Consider the following 21408-nt stretch of genomic DNA (forward strand, 5'->3'; position numbering starts at 1 on the left):
GTAGATGGGAAGTTGTTGAATGCTGTGAAGAGTATGTACGATGGTGCGAAGGCTGCAGTGCGTGTGGATGGTGAACTAAGTGAATTTTTCTCTTTGAAAGTTGGTTTGAAACAGGGATGTGTCTTGTCTCCATGGTTGTTCAATCTGTACATGGATGGGGCAATAAAAGAGGTACAAGGTAGGGTAGTGGATGTTGGAGTGGCCCTGGTGAGAGAGGATAGTGTTTGGAAACTCCCTGTACTGTTGTTTGCAGATGATACTGTGTTGTTGAGTGAATACGAAGGGGAGCTGCAAGGCTTGGTGGATGAGTTTGAGAGAGTGTGTAAGAAACGGAACCTAAAGGTGAATGTAGGGAAGAGTAAAGTGATGGTCTTTGAGAGAGGTGAAGTTAGTGAATGTACAGCGAGGTTAGATGGTGAGGAATTGGAAAATGTGAGTACGTTTAAGTATTTGGGTAGTGTGATGAGTAAGGATGGAGGTTTGGAGGGTGAAGTGCTTGAAAGGGTACAGCAGGGAAGAAAGGTTGCTGGTTCCTTGAAAGCAGTGATAAGAAACAGGGAAGTGAGCATGGAAGTGAAAAAGTTACTACATGACAGTATTGTGATACCAACTCTAACGTATGGAAGTGAAGCTTGGACATTGTTGGAAGGACACAAGTCAAGAGTGAGAGCAGTGGAAATGAGTTATTTAACCCGCCCCATCCCGACGATGTATGGGTACGTTGCAACGATTTGCATTTGCCAGTCCCGGCGACGTACCAGTACGTCGTGCAATTGCAAGGTCCCTAATTTGCACAATTTTCAATTTTCGCGTGTGATTTTTCGTATGTATACACGGGACACCTTCCTCTATTCCTCTACAAGATGCCAAGCAGGGACAATGCCTTACACCGCATAACCTCCCCCCTCCCCCCCTCATGCCATTGTCTTGGCAAAGGACCTGTTACCAGTGACCTGGCTAGTAAAGATATTCAGGGCCAGAGTGATTCCCCAATCGATGACAATGTGGAGGACAATGTTTACATAGCATTAGAAGAAGAAACAGCCAGAAATAATGATCAGGTAATGTGGCAAAAAAAGGTCAGGTATGGTGATTAGTTAGTGAATGAAACAATGCTTATAATGCCTTTATTACTGCTTGAAAACCAATATACTCTCATACTACATATATATTCGTACCAAGTAAATAAATAAATACCGTTTATGAGTGGATAAAATAGTTACCCTCCCATAGAACTCATTTTCTTTGGTGCCAGCATGTTAGAAAACCCAATCAGGTAAGGAGGAACTCCTACCTGGATTGGGTACTTTAAATCTCAGGTGAGCGATTTCTCTATGAATTTTCGATGTTTCTCACCAAAAGCGAAGGTTTTAGCCAAAAAAAAAAAAATTCGAAAATACCTCGGGACTGGGGGATGTCAGAGGTGCGGAAAACCTTGGGACGTGACGGGTTAAGAGGAGCCTGTGGAGTCACGTGGAGAGACAGGCTGACGAATGAGGATATAAAGGAGCATTGTGGTGTGGATGTGGATGTGATAGGAAGCGTTATGAGGAACACACTGAGGTGGTTTGGTCATGTGGAGAGGATGGAGGGTGAAAGACTGACGAAGAGAGCGTATGTGAGTGAGGTGGAGGGGGGAAGAGGGAGGGGGAGGCCGAGGATGAGATGGAGGGATGGGGTGGAGAGGTATATGAGAGAGGGGGGTGTGAGTTGGGAGCAGGGCAGTGAAATGGCGGGGGACAGGGCGACTTGGAGGCGATTTGTTTGTGGCCACCCCAAACGGGATTGAGGCGTCTGGCAATAGATATATATATATATATATATATATATATATATATATATATATATGTGTGTGTGTGTGTGTGTGTGTGTGTGTGTGTGTGTGTGTGTGTGTGTGTGTGTGTTACTCTTTATAAGTCTGTTTTCTCTCTATCTGTCTGTGTGAACAAATTAATTATAAGAGTTTTTTTCCGATTCCAAACAAACTTTGTGAAAGTACTGAAGGACATCCAAGGAGCTTATCTATTGTTTTCGAGAATAATAAGTCAAAGCTTAAGGTCACAGGGCTAGGTCAAAATCCGACCTTACTAAGTCAGCTTGACTAGTATTTATCCTTTATAGACAAAACTTGATGAATGAACTGAAGGTATGGCAAGAACGAAAGGATTCAGTTTTGAAAACAATTAGAGGAAGATCAAGGTCACAGGGCAAAGTCAAAGTCTGTGTGTGAACAATATAGCTAATACAGTTTTGACTGGATTTAGACCAAACTTAATGGAATGGTTAAGGATCAGCCAAGGTGTTGATCAATTATTGCTTAGAACAAAAAATCAAAATACCATAACCTTCATTATTCCCTTCCCGTCTCCACCCCAGTACTTTGGCCACGTCCGTCGAGGTGGGTGTGGGTTCGGTGCATCGTGACGAGACGCGTTTAGTACGTGTAGCCCGGTACATCCCCCACCCAGACTACGCCACACTACGAGTGAGTACAAAGTGGCGTATGGAATTCAAAGTGACGTATATTCGAGAACAAAGTGACGTACATGTGAGTACAAACTGACGCAAATGCTGGTACAAAGTGACACTGAAGTAAAAACTGGCGTCTATTTAGGTACAAACTGACTTATACTGTATTTAAGTAGAAATTTACGTATATTTAAGTTCACTATCTATCTATCCATTGCCAGACTCCTCAATCCCGTACTGGGTGACCACAAACAGTCGCCTCCGTGTCGCCCAGTCCAGTGCCACTTCACTGCCTTGCTCCCCCCAGCTCACACCCCTTCTCTCATATACATTTCCAGTCTCCACTCCATCCCTCGATCTCATCCTCGGCCTCCCCCTCCCTCTCCCCCTCCTCCACCTCACTCGCATACACGCTCCTCGTTAGTCTCTCGCCCACGCCAAACTACCTCAATGTATTTCTCCTATTTCTATCACGTCCACATGTACACCACAGCACTCCTTCACTTCCTCATTTGCCAGTCTGTCTCTCCATGTAACTCCACAGGCTCCTCTCAAATAACTCATTTCCACTGCTCTCACTCCTGACTTGTGTCCTTCCAACAAGTTCCAAGCTTCACTTCCATACGTTAGAGTAGGTATCACAATGCAGTCATGCAGCGACTTTTTTACTTCCATGCTCACTTCCCTGTTCCTTATCACTGCTTTCAGTGAACCAGCAACCTTTCTTCCTTGTTGTACCCTTTGAGGCACTTCACTCTCTTAACTTCCATCCTTACTCATCACACTACCCAAGTACTTGAACGCACATTTTCCATTTCCTCCCCATCCAGCCTCACTGTACATTTAGTGACTTCATTTCTCTCATAGATCGTAAGTACACACTGACGTACATTTAAGTACAAACTGACATTTAAGTACAAACTGACGTATATTTAAGGACAAACTGAAGTAAATGCGAGTATAAAGTGACGTATATTTAGAGCGGTCAGATTGGTGGACTCTGTGTTCCCCCTTCCTGTATCTTCTCATCCAGCAGTGCAATTGGGGACCTGAATATAAATTTGACTGTTGCGGGTTGTGTTGTAGGGGAAGATTGAAACAGCAAAAATAGATAGTCTACCTTAATGACCCTCGTTTATTTTACAGCTATTAATCAAAGTCTTTTCCTTCTTGTTAAATGCTTCTCTAATGGCTCTTCCTTGCCTGTTTACTTCTGCGTATGGCACGCTATTTATTTATGTATTTATTTATTTTTACATATCAACTACTCCACTTACCGACAAAGTAGAGTGCATAGCAACATTTTGGACTAAGAAGGCTAGCTAACACCTCTTCCTCAGCCGTTTAGTTGCGTATCACAATTTTACATTACTTTCCATGTTCTTTAGGCTATCTCGTCTTTATTCGACCTATAGGGAATGGGTATCGTTTACCGTATTCTCCTGGGTTCCAGAAGCTTCCTCGCATCTCCTCCTTGCAAGTTCATTTCCTCCTCTCTTTCTTACTCGTTTATTACTGCATATGGCGCTAATATTCTCCTGCACGTACAGTAAGTCAAAACGCATCGGCCCCCTGAGGTGCAATGGATGTGAAAATGGTCGAGTTCTGCAGACACACATGATTTTACTAACTCGGTGCCACAAGAAATATAGCACTTAATATGTGATGTTTTGTTCGATTTCGTGTCCTGACAATTACCAACAACAATATCTGCACTTGCAATCACAAGGTGCCTCATACACTACTCCGTTTCGTCCATGTTTTAGCATGCCTAGTGCGCTAAGAGGGCCAATGCTTTTTTTTTTTTAGTCACTGTACGTTGTTTACAGAAACTATATCAACATTAAAACTATATAAGACGCATTACAATGAAAGAAAAAAGTGGAAGAAAAAACTCCAACGTCTAGAGAATACGACCTCAGAAAAGTCGGTCAAATCCTCAGTATGTACTCGTAGCTCAGTGGCGACTCTTAGTGTGGCCAGCGTATCACCACAGCCACACACTTAGCTCCTCACACTGCCACACCTCACACTATGACACCACAACACTACAACGCCACTCACTGTCGCACCAAACAGTGACATATCCAGGCACTACCACACTTAATAATTTCATCCTTTAAGATAACACACATCACATTGCCGCACCTCACACTGCCACTTTACACACTCATAAGCCTCATAATAATTAAAACACTGCCACTCCACACACAGCCACACCATACACTACCACTTCACACTGTCACATCACACACAACACTACCATACGTCATACTTCACACTACCACATCTCCCGTCTCCCACTGCACGGAGATGTGAATTATCTCACACTTTTTAATACTATATAGCAGTGAGGAAATAATCTTAACCACGATATATATTATTGGTAACACAGTCCTGACAGAAAGATTATTGTACAGTAGATCATTTTAACAGACAGAATCAAGCATTGTGTGTTTCAGCATCACCATTGTCATCATTATCACCATCATCATCATTATCACCATCATCAAGTCCACTTACTCCTCCTCCTCTTTCCACTCCTAGTCGTCGTCGTCGTCTCCATCCTCGTCCTCGTCAGCAACATTATCATTATTATCTTCATCATTATCATCATCATCATTATAATTCCATGATCTGGGTTACCTTAGCCTAGCCTAGGGCCCTTATACCTCACATACGAGTTTTCTCCTTGCCCGCATTACCACAACAAACCTATCATATCTTTTATCTCTAATAGTAATCTAAATTATCTCTGTTTACCATTTCCCTCTCTCTCTCTCTCTCTCTCTCTCTCTCTCTCTCTCTATCTATCTATCTATCTATCTATCTATCTATCTATCTATCTGTCTATCTATCTGGCTATCTATGCATGTAACTGTCTATCCATCAGCTCATCTGTTTATCTATATCCATCTGCTTGTCAATCTTTACATGTATATATGTATCTGTCTATCAAAAATCTATCTTTTTATCTGTCTCTACCCATCTGTCTATCTACCCATCCATCTGTCTATGTATGTAAGCATCTGTCTAGCCATCAGTCCACCTGTTAATCTGTCTATATCCGTCTGTTTATGTTTGTCTGTCTCTCTGTGTATGCATATATCTGTCTATCTATCAGTCCAGCCACTTAACTTCCAACCATCTATCTATCCATCTATTACTCCATCAAGCCATCCACCGTCCTACGTACCCATCCGTCTATCTACCCATCTGTCTATCTATGAGTCTATCTATCTATCTATCTCCAAGGGCAATGTTATCGACCTTATCAAGTTGGAGGATGACCTGGAATGGCAGAGTGACGCCACCATTTAGTCATCCATCTAAAAATTTGTCAGTCTGTCTATTCATTTGTCTATCAGTCTATTTGTCTATCTGTCAGTCCATCCACCATCTATATCTATCCGTCAATCTATCTATCTATCTCTCAGAGCAACGATATTGGGCTGATAGAAGGAGGATGGCCTAGTGCTCGAGGGTTACCGCCACATCTAACCATCCAGCCACATATTCTTTATCTCTATGTCTGCTTTTATATCTTTTAATCTACTTGTCCACCTGTCTATTTGTTTATCTACCTATGAATCTATTTTTCGAACTATCTATCTATCTGTTTACCTGTCTATCTATCTATCTATCTATCTATCTATCTACTTACCATCTATCTACCTGTCTATCTACCTATCTATTTATAAAGCTGGAGCATGACCTGGAGTGGATGAGTGACTTCAGCATCGACCCTTTCATCCATATTGTTATCAATCTATCAGTTTATCTATCTACACATCTATCTATTTATCTATCTGTTTATCTATCTATCTATCTACTTTCCAGGGCAACGACATCGGCCTTATAGAGCTGGAGGATGACCTAGAGTGGGAGGAGGACCCCAGCATTCAGCCCATTTGCCTGGCCTTAGAGGAAGACATTGACTATGGAGGGATGGCGGTGGTGACGGGGTGGGGTGTTATGAAATCTGGAAGTGAGTGTGGGGGATGGGGGATGGGTGGGAGGGAGAAAATGGGGAGGGAAGAAAGGAGGGTGTGAGGGATGAGGGCTGGGGGGGGGATGGGAGGAGAGAGGGTGTGGGATAGGAAGGAGTGATGGAGCCTGTAGGGGAAGAGGGATTGGAGGGAGGGAGGGTGCGTAGGATGAGGGATGAGAGAGGGGGGATGGTGTGAGGGATGAGGGATGAGGGACAGGAGAGAAGGGGTGAGGGGTGAGGGAGGGCAGGAGGGACGGAAAGGGGATGAGGGGAAGGGTGGGAGGGGAAGGAGGGAGGGTGGGATGGGATGGTGTGAAGAAGAGTTAGAAGGGAAGAAAAGAGAAGTGGTATTTGAAGAGAGAGAGAGAGAGAGAGAGAGAGAGGAAGATACGAGATGGGAGAGAGGGAGGGAAGATGTGGAATAGGGAGAAGGTACAGATGTGAGAGGTAGGGAAGGAGGGAGGGAGTGTGAGAGGGAGGGAGGGAAAGGGGGAGGAAAAGTGTGTGAGTTTTTTGGGTGTTCTGAAGTGAGCGAGATGAAAGCCAAGAGGATTTCTCACGCTATTTTCCCTTCTTTTCCTCTGACCCTTTCCCATAATCCATTTCCCTTTGCTTCCTTACTCCCACACCCCTTTCCTCTTCTCTCCCCCTTGCCCAACCCTTTTCGTGCCCCCTTTCCTTTCCTCATACACTCTCCTATCCCTCTCCAGCCCTGTACCAGCCGCAGACCCTGCAGGAGGTGGCCTTAGAGATCATCACTATGAAGAAATGCGCTGAACTTTCGCCCTTACCAGAGAACCCCAACTCCGTCATCTGCACCCTCACGCCGTACAGAGATGCTTGCCAGGTGGGTCAGGGAGAGAGAGAGAGAGAGAGAGAGAGAGAGAGAGAGAGAGAGACAGACAGACAGACAGACAGACAGACAGACAGATTTCAGTGTCATCTGCTTTCTCATACAGTTCAAAATGATCGGATCTTGAATTTGGCTCTCTATTGTATTTTGTTTTTCTCTTGGAGGGAACTGTTATTGCGGGCTCATGGCCTTTGGTTCCTTCTTCCTCGCATAAAAAAAAAAAAGTTCAGGAGGTGCAACAGCAATAGCGTATACTCGGTATGGATGGATGAAAGGTGTTAGTGCCCAAGGGGTAACATGTGTAGATGGATGGTGTCATCTGTGGCTCGTTGATGAACACTGATGGAAAGATCATATTACCTCGCTTGTATAATTTGCTTCCAAGACACTAGGTGTGTTAAGACGACTCCGTGCCTTTTTTACCCCTGAACGGTTGTTGACTTTATACAAGGGCTTTATTCGTCTCATGTGTGCGAAGACTCCCTGCATACAGCTCTTCTCAGCTAGGTGGAGTCAAAGGCTTGTATCATTAACTCTCCTCCTCTTACTGGCTCCCTTCAATCTCTATCTCTTCACTGCACTGTTGGATTTTTATCTCTTTTCTATCTCTCTTTCATTTGTCACTGCTCCTCTGAACTCTCTGCTTGCAACATTCTACCACTACGGCGGGAGTGTAGCACCAGGCTAGAAGCAAACTCTTATTCATTTTCTGCCAAACTCTTTAATGAAAGAGCTAACCGTTACTCCCAGTCCTTCATGTATGCAACAGATCAACTCTGGAAATGTTTTCCTCTGTCTGTATTTCCTACTGCCTCTGACCTCCAGTCTTTTAAACGCAGTGTGTCCAGGCATCTCAAAATGAACATGAATTTTACTCTCCATTATCTTGTTTTAATTTTTTCTTGGAGGGAACAATTTGCAGGCTTCCAGCCTTTGGTTCCGTCTTCCTTGCATTAAATAAAGTTGGGCATCAGGGACCAAACTATTTGTTTTGTTCCTCAAGTCTTATGCATAATAAGAGCAATATTATTAACTAAGACACGTAGGGAAATTAGACAAGAGACCTAAAACCAGGAATCAAATAAACCAAGAAAATCAACGATGTGATGAACAGAAGCCAAGAGAACTATGTTAGTCCTTTATAAGCTGAGAACTTCACCACACCTGCGTGCAGAAGCAAGTGATGTATTATTTTTGATCGTGTGTGTGTGTGTGTGTGTGTGTGTGTGTGTGTGTGTGTGTGTGTGTGTGTGTGTGTGTTTGCCTGTTGATCGGTCCGTCTGTCCGTATGCCTGTCTGACTGTTTTTCTGCATGTCTTTCTGTGTGTGTGTGTGTGTGTGTGTGTGTGTGTGTGTGTGTGTGTGTGTGTGTGTGTGTGTGTGTGTGTGTGTGTGTGTGTGTGTGTGTGTGTGTGTGTGTGAACGCTATAATGCAAACATACTGCTTTGGAACAAACTTAATGGAAGGGCTGCGGGTTGGATACATATGAAATTAATAGGTCAAAGATCAAAGCCACAGGACAAGATCAACTCAAACAACTTTTTATATCAAGTGCTGGAAGGGTTGGGGGTCACGAAAGCATGAAGGAACCAATCTTGAAAACAATCCATCAAAGGTCAAGGTCACACAGCAAGTCAAAGGTTCTATCCATGGGTCGAATGTAGGGTGCAGGTGTTGTACTCTGAGTGTTTCTTTAAGTTTCCTTTTTATTCTGTGGATCTCCTGACGATTTTATCCAGTTAAGGAGAGACTAATAGAACATCAGGGGTAAGATAAAACTCAGCAATCTCTTTACTGTCAGGAGAGTAGTGTTAGTGTTAAGATGAATAAAGTGAATAAGATGGCCTCTGGGTGAAGGGAGTAATGTAGAAATAATCCAAGTGAAACAAGTCATCTATAAACCGTGCCACATACCTAAACAGGGTGACAGTGGCGGCCCTCTGGTGGTACGGCTGGATGACGTACGGTGGGCACTGGTGGGAATAGTGAGCTACGGTGAGGGGTGTGCCAGTCCATCCCACCCAGGCGTCTACACCAGGGTTCCCTACTTCTTGGACTGGATCAACACCATCACCGGATCAGCCACGTGTTAGCTTTCATGATATTGTCCACCTGTTAGCCTCTGGGACATCATCCACCTATTAGCTTTCGTGTTAGCTGCGGTACTGTTACAAGCTACAGTTTGTTTAGCAATTTCCATGCATCTCATTCCTTCCCGAGCATCCAGGAACATCTTTCCTTCATCTTTATTAAAATCTTCTAACTTTTGCTCAAACAAATATCCTCATCATCATCATCATCATCATCATCATCATCATCATCAACCACTTGTTAGATTTCTTGTTAAATTTCTTTCCAGTTGTTGTGTCACGGCCAATAGTTCGCCAACAATCCTCTACCATCATTTTGTTCTGACCTCCATACTTCTCCTTTCTCTTCATGTAAAACGTTAGAAAGCAATCATCATCAAAATAATGGTATTATTAGCAACGCATCGTAGTTCCCACCACCACCTTTACCATCGTCATCATCATCACCATCATCACCTTTACCTTACACAACCACCACCATCATTACCATCATCATCAACCTTACCCTACCCGGGTAAAAGTATACTAACACTCCCATGCCAGCATTGTGTCCTGCCTTCGATATTTCTCATTGCTTCTCGAACGTCAGTAGTATTTTTAAAAAGTCTTGCTGATGTCTGTGAGCGTCGTGTCTTGAGAGTAAATGCAGAAAAGAGTAAAGTGATGGTAATCGAGAAAGTGACTCCCAGTGTTTACAGTGAATGGAGAGAAACTGGAATTGGTGAGAGAGTTCAAATACCCGAGTACAGTGATAGAAAAGAGAGGAAAATGTGCAAATGAAGTGGAAAGTAGAGTGACACAAGGAAGGAAAGTAGCTGGTGCTATGAAGGCCTTGATAAGAAACTGAGGCTTGAGTGCTGCAGCTGCGAGAGCCTTACATAAAGGAGTGTTAATGCCAACTTTAACATATGGATGTGAGACTATGGTGTGGCATGAAACTGAAAAGTCTAGAGTGACAGCAGTGAAGATGGGACTGCTGAGGAATGTGTGTGGAGTACAGAGAGTGGATAGGATACGAAATAATGTGATTCGTGAAAGATGCTGAGTGAGGAAATCAGTGGACACCAGAATCGAAGAGTGTTCCGAGATGGTATGGTCATGTGGAGAGAATAGATAACAGTAGAGTGGTGAAAAGGTATATCTGAGCGAATCTGAAGGAGGCAGGAGGCGAGGTAGGCCAAGGAGATGGTGGAGAGATATGATGGATGAGTGTGTGAGGAAGAGAGGTTTGGAAGTCGGTGAAGCTAGGGAACTGACAAGAGAACGAACTGGCTGGATGAATGTTGTGAGAAGAAGTGCATGATCAGGGATCTTGCACCCCTCTTTAACGTCACAGCGTCCGGATTAACACTATGGGATACGTTTTTGTGAAGCTACAGAATGTGTTGAAAGTTTTTGGCGTATCAGATGGAGCCAGGATTCCAGGGGCTTGAATGATGAGTGAATGGAAGCGACTTATAATATTCCTGTATCCTCCGCTCTTCATCATATTCCTGTATTGTCAGCTCTTCATTACTCTTTCTAAACACAATCTTGCCTTCTAAACCAAAGATTTCAGTTTGAATACAACCACGAGAGTGTTATGGAAGAGTTCAAAAATGACACAGAGACAATTAGGCAAGTAAGCAGTCTTATAAACCAGAGCAGTGATATTGAGGACAAGATAACACAGGTGAATGAAGCTGTGCAAAGCTACAAAAATGATGTGGAAACCACGTATGCTGAAATGGTGAAAGTAAAGAAAGACTTAGAAACAAGGGTGTATCCCACTGGATTGGGCAAACTTGGGCTGTCCGGACTTTGCTACCCCTCACCCTACCCTAGGGAGGGAAAGGAGGTCCGGATGATGATGATGATTTTGATGACGGCTGTTATCAAAATTCGTAACCGTCTTATTGCAGTGCGCATCATCATTATCATCATGACTCTCCACCTGCTTGTTTTCTTACCAACTGAAGTTCAACCAAAAGTTTGCAGACATATCCTGAGCATTGTGTCCACTCTCACACTCTCTCATACACATTTCCCTCTCTTACTTCTCATCTCGGCTCTTCCAGTTCTTCTCTATATTTTCCGCACGTCTCCCTATCATTAAATACAGATAATTCGCGGTGATTCATAGATAATTCATAATGCTGTATGTCCAATTCTGGGCATAAGCTTCACATTCTGCTCCCAGAGCCCAGTAATCCTCCTGCATACCGTACACCTCCACATGTCGCCATTTCGGCGCTATCACCCGCCGTCCATATTGGATACATGCTAGGGCTGTCTCATACAGGACTAGAGTATTGGTATTAGCAAGGGTACTCTACTACATTTCAGCAGGTCGTCTGGTAGATCAGTACAGCCTACTTTTATGAAATTCAAATCCTTAAACTGTTCCCTGCCCCAGCGTGGATTATAACCTGAGTCCATTAGGACTGCAGGCCCCCTGTCTCCCGATTATATATATATACCGTATATATGGTGGTAGGTGGGGACGCTCACCATCCACTCACTCGATGTAGCACTACTCTCAGGTGTCTGCTCTTTCCTCTTCTCCTCCCCATGGGTGACTCTCACTGACTGACAAGCTAAATGGTTTCGTGTACACCAGGAAACCATTTACTACGCTGGGTGGTAACTATATAACCAAACAATGGCCTCTGGTGGTTTAGTGGGTAATTAGGGTGCTTCAATCGGATGGAGCCCGTACAGGTTTATATCCAAAAGATGGTTGGGGTTTATTGCTCAAGTAATGTCACTCAGGGACGATTGAAGCTGGTCACTCATCTTAAATGTCATTAAATGTCAGGACAAATTTGCCTAGCCCCGGGCTCCTACGCTCCTCATGGAGCAACACAGGATTAGATGATTATATATACATATATATATATATATATATATATATATATATATATATATATATATATATATATATATATATATATATATATATATATATAATCATTGTTATTGTGTCTTAGAACGTAAAATATGTCTATGTACTATATATATTTTGAGGCGCCCAATAAAACTATTCACCCCCAAAAATATCGCTGTCTAATTTTACCTCATAACTTTTCATTATAATGATCTCTACAGATTTTTTTTTACTCTGAGGTTGTGCAACGGAAGTAACATCCCTTCAAGTATTTTCCAGAGAATTTACTATTATGTTAATCTTTCAGGCTGAGAATATGTCTAGTTTGTTATTCCAGTCAAAACCAAACGATTTTATTCAACTGTGAGTCATAAGAGCCTGAGTTAATATTGTCGCCATCAGTACTGTTACCATTAAAAATCTCATGGTAGCAACAAACCTTTCTTCAGCCAAAACCAGATGATTTTATTCAGCAGAGGGTGAGTACAAGGAGACTGAGAGTGTTAATACTGCCACCATTAATTTGAAATACAGAAAAAAAAAAAATAGTTTCTGGACGATTCTCGTTTTCTATTACAATTCAAGGCAGACGATTTTATCCAGCTGAGAGTGACCCATGGGATCCTTTGAGAGTTTAATGTTCTCTTGTATAAAAGAAGAATTTTCTTTTAATATCGACTTACATTTGCATGAATAACAGAAGGGATATTAAAGTGTAATAGAGAAAAAAAGTCGCTAAGGTGGAGGTGTTGCGACAACCCCCAAGCCAATGAGAATACGGCCTTCTGTTGTTCTTAGACCCCTCAGCTTGGGACCATCACATATTTTTCTCCTCTCTCTCTCTCTCTCTCTCTCTCTCTCTCTCTCTCTCTCTCTCTCTCTTTTCAGTCTTTCTTTTTTCAATTTACTTTTGGATCACAGGCTCCATCATTCTCCTCCAGTAAGACAGATCTCCCAAAAGCTCAATAAAAGAGTCAGGTGGTAGAAGGAGGAATAAAAGAAAAAAGCACATCCTCAGACTGAAGTAACTCACCCATCTCTACGAAAGGGCCTACTTGAGCATAAATAATAAAGAATGAAATTAATAAAATCTTCTGACAGTGGCAAGGGTAGTTATAACCGTGGCGCGCGTCTATTATCGTGCCCTGGCAACCTACCCGTCAACAGTGCGTCCGATTTCGTGTATAATATGATACGCGTGTGATTCGTGTACATGTTCGTGTATAATGATATTCGTGTATACTATTATGTTACGAGTGTGATTCGTGTATATGATCTTATATAATAATATGATTCGTGTATAATATGATACGAAATCGGACGCATTGATGACTGGTGGGTTGCTAGGGTCCGATAACGACACCTCAGACTCTTGTGCCGAACTACAGTAATTTACCTAGAGGAATGGGTTACTCCTGGCTGCTTTTAATCACGTGTCAAAAGAGAGAGAGAGAGAGCATGTCGCTAAACAATTTCTAATTCTACATAACTTAAATATGAAAAGACAAAAATACTATGAAATCTGTCATCAGCGTTCCCAGTTAAATGACCCTCTGCCAACAGAATCTAAGAGTAAAATAGTACTGAGTAAAATTATCTAAACAAATTCATTTTGCTGAATAATATTATCTCGTGGTGGAAAAATAGAAAATCGTCCTTCTAGCAAATAAGTAAAAGAAAATAAGAATATTTCAGAAGAGAATATTAGTACCTTCAAATAAGATAATGCATTTTCTTAATTAATTATTGCCCTCCAGCAAAAATCTCTGAAGGTTATACAAATAGACTGATGGATAGTTTGTCAAAAAGCTGAGCGGGTAGTTTGAGTGAAAAACGTGAGACATGGATAGGCCTATTCCAAGTAATTACCCGTCACAGCCCCGGAGGGGCTCAGGGACCGGTACTGTTTTCACTTGGTTTGTCTGTTTGTTTGTTTGTATGTCTGTCTGTCTGTCTGTCTGTCTGCCTGTCTGTCTAGCTGTCTGTCTGCTAACCACTTTACGCGAAAACTACTGGTGCGATTTTGACTAAAATTACAGGAATGATGGGTTATGACCTTCTGGTCACCTGATTAATTTGGGGGGCAAATTGGGCCAAGGCTCAGGCTGTAGGCCCAAAAATGTAAAAAAAAAAAAAAAAAGTTTTTTCGCCATAACTCCGTTCATATTCGTTATATCGACATGAAACCAAAACCTAAAGGTGTAGCCTACTCGTACCGTTCAAATCTGCATAACATGCCTCAGTACATCAAGGGGATCACCCCTAGTTAGAGGTAGGGGGATCAATGCCCGGTGGGTTGGGCCTAAAATTTCAAATGGGCATAAAATCGTAAATTTTAACCTAATTTACTCCTAACTCATGTGAAGCTATAGAGCGTGATGAAATTCTTTTGTCCTATCTGATGGAGCCATGATTCCGTGGGCGTAAATGATGGGTGAATGGAAGAGTGGCCCATTGAATTGGGCAAACTTAGGCTGTCTGGACGTTGCTACTCCTCACCCTGCCCTAGGGTGGGAAAGGAGGTCCAGATGATGATGATGATGATACTCCAGATTTGATATGTGACATTTTAGACTAGATATCCTGTTGTGTTTATGCGTCAGCACTAAAATAACTGCCGGGGACTGGTTTACTGTGCCATATCATCGCTTCTTGTTCAGTATAGACAGGCAAACAGAGAGAGAGAGAGAGAGAGCATGTAAAAAAATTACGGACAAATACGAGGGATGAAAAATATGAAGTATAACAAGTTTGAAGGGAGAGAGAGAGAGAGAGTATAATAAAAACGGACAAATATAATAGGAGAGAATGATATGAAGTACAACAAGCATGAAGCAAGAGACGTATGAGGGAGTTTTGAGAAATATGAGACGAATTCTGTGAGGCATAAAGTGTACGACCCATAAAACAGGCGGCCTCCCTATAAATATTGAGGCTTGTATAGGCGGGGAGCTCTTGAGATGTATTGCCCCTCCCCCCCCCTCTCTCTCTACTAAGCATTTTGTTGATAGTTCTGCCTTTTTTACTTTTTTGTTTCTGTTTTTAGACATTTCTCTTCTCGTGCAGTACGTGGAAAGTTATGATAATGGTGGTGGTGATGATGATGATTCTCCATTTTTTCCCACTTTCCATACCGTAGTAGGAACGATGTTGATGATGATGATGGATTGCGATTTAAGGAGATGGTGATGGAGATGATGGTGATGGTGAGGAGGAGGACGACGACAGTTCTAGCTTTGCACCCTCCTTCTGTTCCTCTTTCTGTATCCATCCTTGCACATGTACGAAGTATTAGGAAGGAGCGTGATGATAATGGAAGAAAAAAAGGTGTCTGGGACAGGGCACTAAGGACGAGATACAGGTGTTTAGTAATCATAAAAGGAAGCGGTGACGTAAGAGAGAGAGAGAGAGAGAGAGAAACAGACAGACAGACAGACAGACAGACAGAGAATAGGGAAGAAAGGAAGAGAGGGAAGGGGGTAGGTAAGATGGAAAGGAGGGAGAGAGGGTGAGTTAGGAAGGTGGAGAGGAAACGAGAGGAGTGCACAGGATACTAAATAACTACATATCTAACAGTCCTTTTGAGGGTCTTCGTTGTAGAGACGACTATAGCCATGATATCTAATACTATGAGAAGGAGAGGGAGGGAGAAGGAAAGGGAATGAGGGACAAGGGAGGACTAAAGACAGGGAAGGAGAGGAAGGGGGGAGAGTTGTGAGGAATGGGAAATGGTAAGGAGGTCGGGAAGCTGAGGAGAAAGGGAAAAGTAGTGAGACAGAAGGAAAGAGGAAAGGAGGAGGAGGAGGCTGGGAGGTTGAGGAGGCAGGAGAAAGTAGAGAAAGAGAAGGGGGAAGGAAATAGGGAAAGAAGAGTAGTGAGGACGGGAAGGGGTATGGATGGTAAGGAGGGGATTGCAGTAAATACTCTGTTCTAATCTACTCCAATGTTGCTGGCGGTGATAATCTTCAGCTTGGGACGTCGGAATCAGAGTTGAACAGACACACAAAAAATATGCAAACAAATATGTTCGTACAGAAACGCACATATGAAAACCACACCCACCCACACAGACAGACATCACATTCTTCCAAACGTATGAATAAGTACAAGATAACACAAGCAAATTATTAAATTCTTTATATAAATACGCCTTACAAAAATATAAACCAAATAGCATAACAATTATAATTTTATTTACACAACAATCTCCCGCTAATAACATCATTATCCTATATATATATATATATATCTATATCTATCTATATATATATATATATATATATATATATATATATATATATATATATATATATATATATTACAGGAAACAACTACTAATCCTTCATAACTTGAAAAAGAAAGCATTAAAACATTTCAAAAATCTGTCATATGAAACGAGTCTCAGGTAACAGAATCTCAGAGTAAAATAATACTGAAAATAAAAAGGTTCTGGAAAATAATGTAATTAATTAAAATGAACGCTGTACTACATATAATTTGAAAAAACTGAAACAAATAAATATTATGTAAAACTCCTTTTATAGTACATAATGAAAACAGACACAAGTATGAAGTTTTGAAAATATCAGTCACGCAAACAAACTGCTCAGAGTTCTGTAATAGCATGACAAAAAAGCGGGAACTATTACGAGAATACCTAGTGAAACGAGTGTCTAACAAGTGCATAAAGTAACAAAGGAAATAATAAAAGCAGACAAAAATGCTCAGAATTCTAAATATAAAAATACTGGAGAGAACAAAAAACAACTTGAAAAAGAAAACAAACAAGCAGTAGAAAATGAAAATAAATCTAATGTGAGGCTAAAACAGCTTCAGCCCGATTAGGACATTCGATGCATCAACTTAAGAAAGTTCAAGTCGAGTCTAAACTGTTGTTTTCTTATAATATCACATCATACCGTGTGGTCATTAGACCCACATAGTGGGCATAGTATCTGTGGGACCCTCCCCTTTCCCCTCCAATAGAAACTGAAAGGGGAGGTGGTAAGTAAATAGCCATTGACCTACATTTTTAATTTTCATAATCATACATTAATTATTGTTTCCTGGGTAGCTTCCTTAACTATTTAACTCTAGAATCTGTGTTTTATTAATCTAGATAGAGTTAAATACTTTCCAAGAATCTGTATCTCAAAAATAATGACAACCACTATTCAGGATCCCATTACAAAATCGGGGCTAAGCCCCTGTACATTATTTCTCTTGTTATCAGGGTACACTGTGAAGCTGGTCGCTGGAACCACACCCCATAAACGACGTAGACAAGAAAAATATGAAAATGTTCAGACTAGTTAACAACAAGGTATCAAAGTCCCTATTTTCACCAGTAGTAATAGTAGTGATAGTAGTAGTAGTAGTAGTAGCAGTAGTAGTCGCAACCCCAGCCTCATCCTTATGTGAACCCAGTGGACTGCAGGCTGAAGATGCACCTCACCTGCAGACCACCATCATTTGGCGTTATAATGAGAGATAAGAGACCTTTGTGCAGTATAACCAAACAGCTCCACCTTCCAGACATATCAGTGCCACCACATGAAGGCGCCCCTCTCCTGCACCAACACAAAAAATCAGCACATAATTTATATAATGCACAAAAACACATGTCATACAGTCAAATACATAAGTCCGTCTGCGTCCCCTCCCTCCTTTCCTTCTCATAGCTGGATATACAGATGCTTCAGCGCGACGTAGTAGACAAAGGAACAAACTGTATTATCACCTACAGATGAGTGATAACATGCGCCTCAGTTCACTGTGTCACATTCAAAAGCTTACGAATCCAACTATGAGATTAAGGTAGGAGAGGAGAATTGATTTTCATATTTTTCCTCTCACGTATTAAGCACTGCATCAGAAACACTTGGTGGCATATCACAAACATGTCTGATATTGAATCAGGTTACCTCATTTAGGTCAGGACACATTAAGTTGTAAAATCAGGCAGCTCAGATCGAGTGGGTCACACTAGGTCAGATCAGATAAGGTCATAGCAGGCCAGGTCAGATAAGGTCATGTCAGGTCATTTCAGGTCAGATCGCGTCATATCAGGTCAGATCAGAGCAGGTCACGCTAGGCCACAGCAGGTCATGTCACGTCATGTACGGTCAGGCTAGCAGTAACTGAAGCCAGTGATGTCGATGAAACAGGTACTGGGGATCAAGTCAAATTAGGTCAGGTCAGGTTAGGTCTGAATGAGTCAAGTCAAATCGTCATGTTCGGTCACGTCAGAGTAGGTCAAGCTACGTCAGGTCAGATCAGGTCATACTAGGTCAGGTCCAGGTAATGCATAGTCGTCAAGTTACAAGTCACTGGAACCAGTGATGACAATGAGAAAGGTAGTGGGTGATCCTAGTGCAGGAGGAGGTTGCTGAGGTCAGGCCAGCTCAGCATTCCTCAGAGCCAGTGATTTTTGTGATCCAGGGGCGATAGTGGGAGACTCTGGTGTAGACCCCTGGATGGTCTGGCTTGGCACACCCCCACCCGTAGCTCACGATGCCCACCTGTGCCCACTGCTTGTCACAGAGCTGCGCAGCGAGAGGGCCGCCACTGTCGCCCTGTTGGTTAGATTAGGTTAGATTAAATTAAGATAGGTTAGGTTTGTGAAGTCATGTTGATTAGGCTAAGTTAGGGTGGGGTAGGTTAGGTTAGGGTAGGTTTGGCTAGCAAAGACTGGTGAAGCTAAGTTGACTATTTTGTTAGGGTTGATTAGGCTAGGTTAGGTTAGGTTTACCTAGTACAAACTCCTAAAGCTAGTTTGATTAGGTTGTCAGGTTCGTTAGGTTGAGCTTGTTTAGATTAGGTAAACCTGGATTAGTTTGGTTAGTTAAGTTAGATTCATGCTATCAATGTCTACCTGTTGCCAGCCTACATCGCAGAGCCATGCCGCTGCTGTCACCCTTTCACGGAGTACAAAGAAGGGTTTATGAAGCAGTTGTATAGATGTTGTTCCCCTGCATACAAAGCAAACTCAACAGCAAGGTAGAAAAACTGATACACTATGCTCTCATGGTGGTTTTTACATATAACCGTCGGAAACAGAGGGGGATATTGTATTTTCAAACATATGGAATTAGCTTACCTTCCCTCCAGCGATTTTAGTTTGATTTATGTGTCCGTTAGTGTCTGTAAGTGCTTCTCGTAGCTGGGCTTGGGGAGGAAGTAGTGTAATCTAAAGTATACGCAGCCTGTAACAAATAGAGCCCAGTACAGTCCTTCCTTTGAAATTGCCTCCTCTCTAGCTAGTTTTTGCTCTGTTCTCATTGCTTCTTTTGACCTGGTGGTAAGCCTCACATTTTGATGTTTTCCTATACTTCAATCATTTTTTGAACTCAGCAGAGATTTTCGTCCTTTTGAAGCTTATATCCTATAGATCAGTGGCATGATAAGACAAAACTACAGCTCTTTTCACACCACTTCTAGACGAACATCATAATCTAGTGTTTATCTCTTATTATCAGGTCAACGTTCAAGATTGGGAGTTGACCATATTGTGCCTAGTTAAGGTGAACAAAGTATCGTCAGTCATGTTTGAGCTTACCATTTTCTGTCTGTCCCTCTTTTTGTCCACTAAGGTACTGTCGTCGAAACAGTTTGAAACACAGTAACTTAACCACCACTGCGTGTTTCTTCTCACACATCGACCATAACCATAATGTGTGTGTGTGTGTGTGTGTGTGTGTGTGTGTGTGTGTGTGTGTGTGTGTGTGTGTGTGTGTTTTTCTGAGGTCCAACTGTCCTTCCATTTGTCAGATATATCAACGTATCAAAATCTTCACCTCTGACAACAACACACCCGATTTCTGACACCAACACATCTTGACACCGACACCTGATACCAATACATCTGACACCAACACCTGACACCAACATCTGACACCAACATCTAACACCAACACATCTAACACCAACACATCCAACACCAACACATCCAACACCAACACATCTAACACCAACACATCTAACACCAACACATCTAACACCAACACATCTAACACCAACACATCTAACACCAACACATCTAACACCAACACATCTAACACCAACACATCTAACACCAACACATCCAACACCAACACATCCAACACCAACACATCTAACACCAACACATCTAACACCAACACATCTAACACCAACACATCTAACACAAATACACCTAACACCAACACATCTAACACCAACACATCTAACACAAATACACCTAACACCAACACATGCAACACCAACACCAGACATAAACACATCCTAACACCAACACAACTAACACCAACACACCTAACACCAACACATCTAACACCAACACATCCAGCACCAACACCAGACATAAACACATCCTAACACCAACACACCTAACACCAACACACCTAACACCAACACAGTCTAACCTGACACACCAGATACTAACAACAGCACATCTAACAAATAAATCCAACACCACCACCTTATACATAAACACACCTTGACCTATGACCTCACTTTGACCTATGACCTCACCTGACACGTATCCTTGAAGGGCGTGAGGGCGCAGATGACCTCTTCATCAACTGGCACCGTGACCAGCTCCTGACACAGCTCCATGGTGATCACGTCCAGCAACACCTTCTTCAGTGTGTTAGGGTGAGGGTCATCGCCTAGAGGAAGGAAGGGATGGAAGAGACTGATGTTGTTATTATTATTATTATTATTATTATTATTATTATTGATTGTTACTACTATTCTTATTATTATTTTTTGTAATATCGGTATTTTTTTCTTCTTCTTATTATTATTAATATTATTAGCAGTAGTAGCAGAAGTAGTAGTAGTAATAGTAATTGTAGTATCATCAGCATCATCATCATTATTATTATCATTATTTATTTTGACTCTGATTGGTAGTTAATAAGAAGAGCGTCTGTGTGGTTGTTTATGCTTGTCGTCGCAGTCAGGATTCCAAGGACTTGAATGATGGGTGAATGGTAGTGTGACCCATTTAATCAGACAGATTTTTAGTAGTACTCCTTCCATCAGATTTTTCTTGCTCGCCAAACCCTATCTCACACCATCTTTAGGTTGGAAAAGAGGCCTAGATAGTGATGATGATGATGGTGATAATGATGATGGTGATGGTGATGATGATAA

General features: G+C 42.0%; 1 protein-coding gene across 1 annotated transcript in view; it reads left to right on the forward strand.

Annotated features, from left to right (window-relative positions):
• The window catches only part of LOC145390674 (tryptase-like), a 12938-nt gene extending 3531 nt beyond the window's left edge, over positions 1 to 9407 (forward strand). Inside the window, exons 2-5 of the mRNA XM_080265467.1 lie at positions 2377 to 2548; positions 6310 to 6457; positions 7171 to 7307; positions 9237 to 9407. Coding sequence (XP_080121593.1) covers positions 2377 to 2548; positions 6310 to 6457; positions 7171 to 7307; positions 9237 to 9407 — 628 coding nt within the window. The remainder of the gene's footprint in view (positions 1 to 2376; positions 2549 to 6309; positions 6458 to 7170; positions 7308 to 9236) is intronic.
• Positions 9408 to 21408: the final 12001 nt, after the last annotated feature.

Source organism: Coenobita brevimanus, chromosome 15 (genome assembly GCF_032717465.1).
Source record: "Coenobita brevimanus isolate Jiangsu-jjx chromosome 15, ASM3271746v2, whole genome shotgun sequence".
Lineage (NCBI taxonomy): Eukaryota > Metazoa > Arthropoda > Malacostraca > Decapoda > Coenobitidae > Coenobita > Coenobita brevimanus.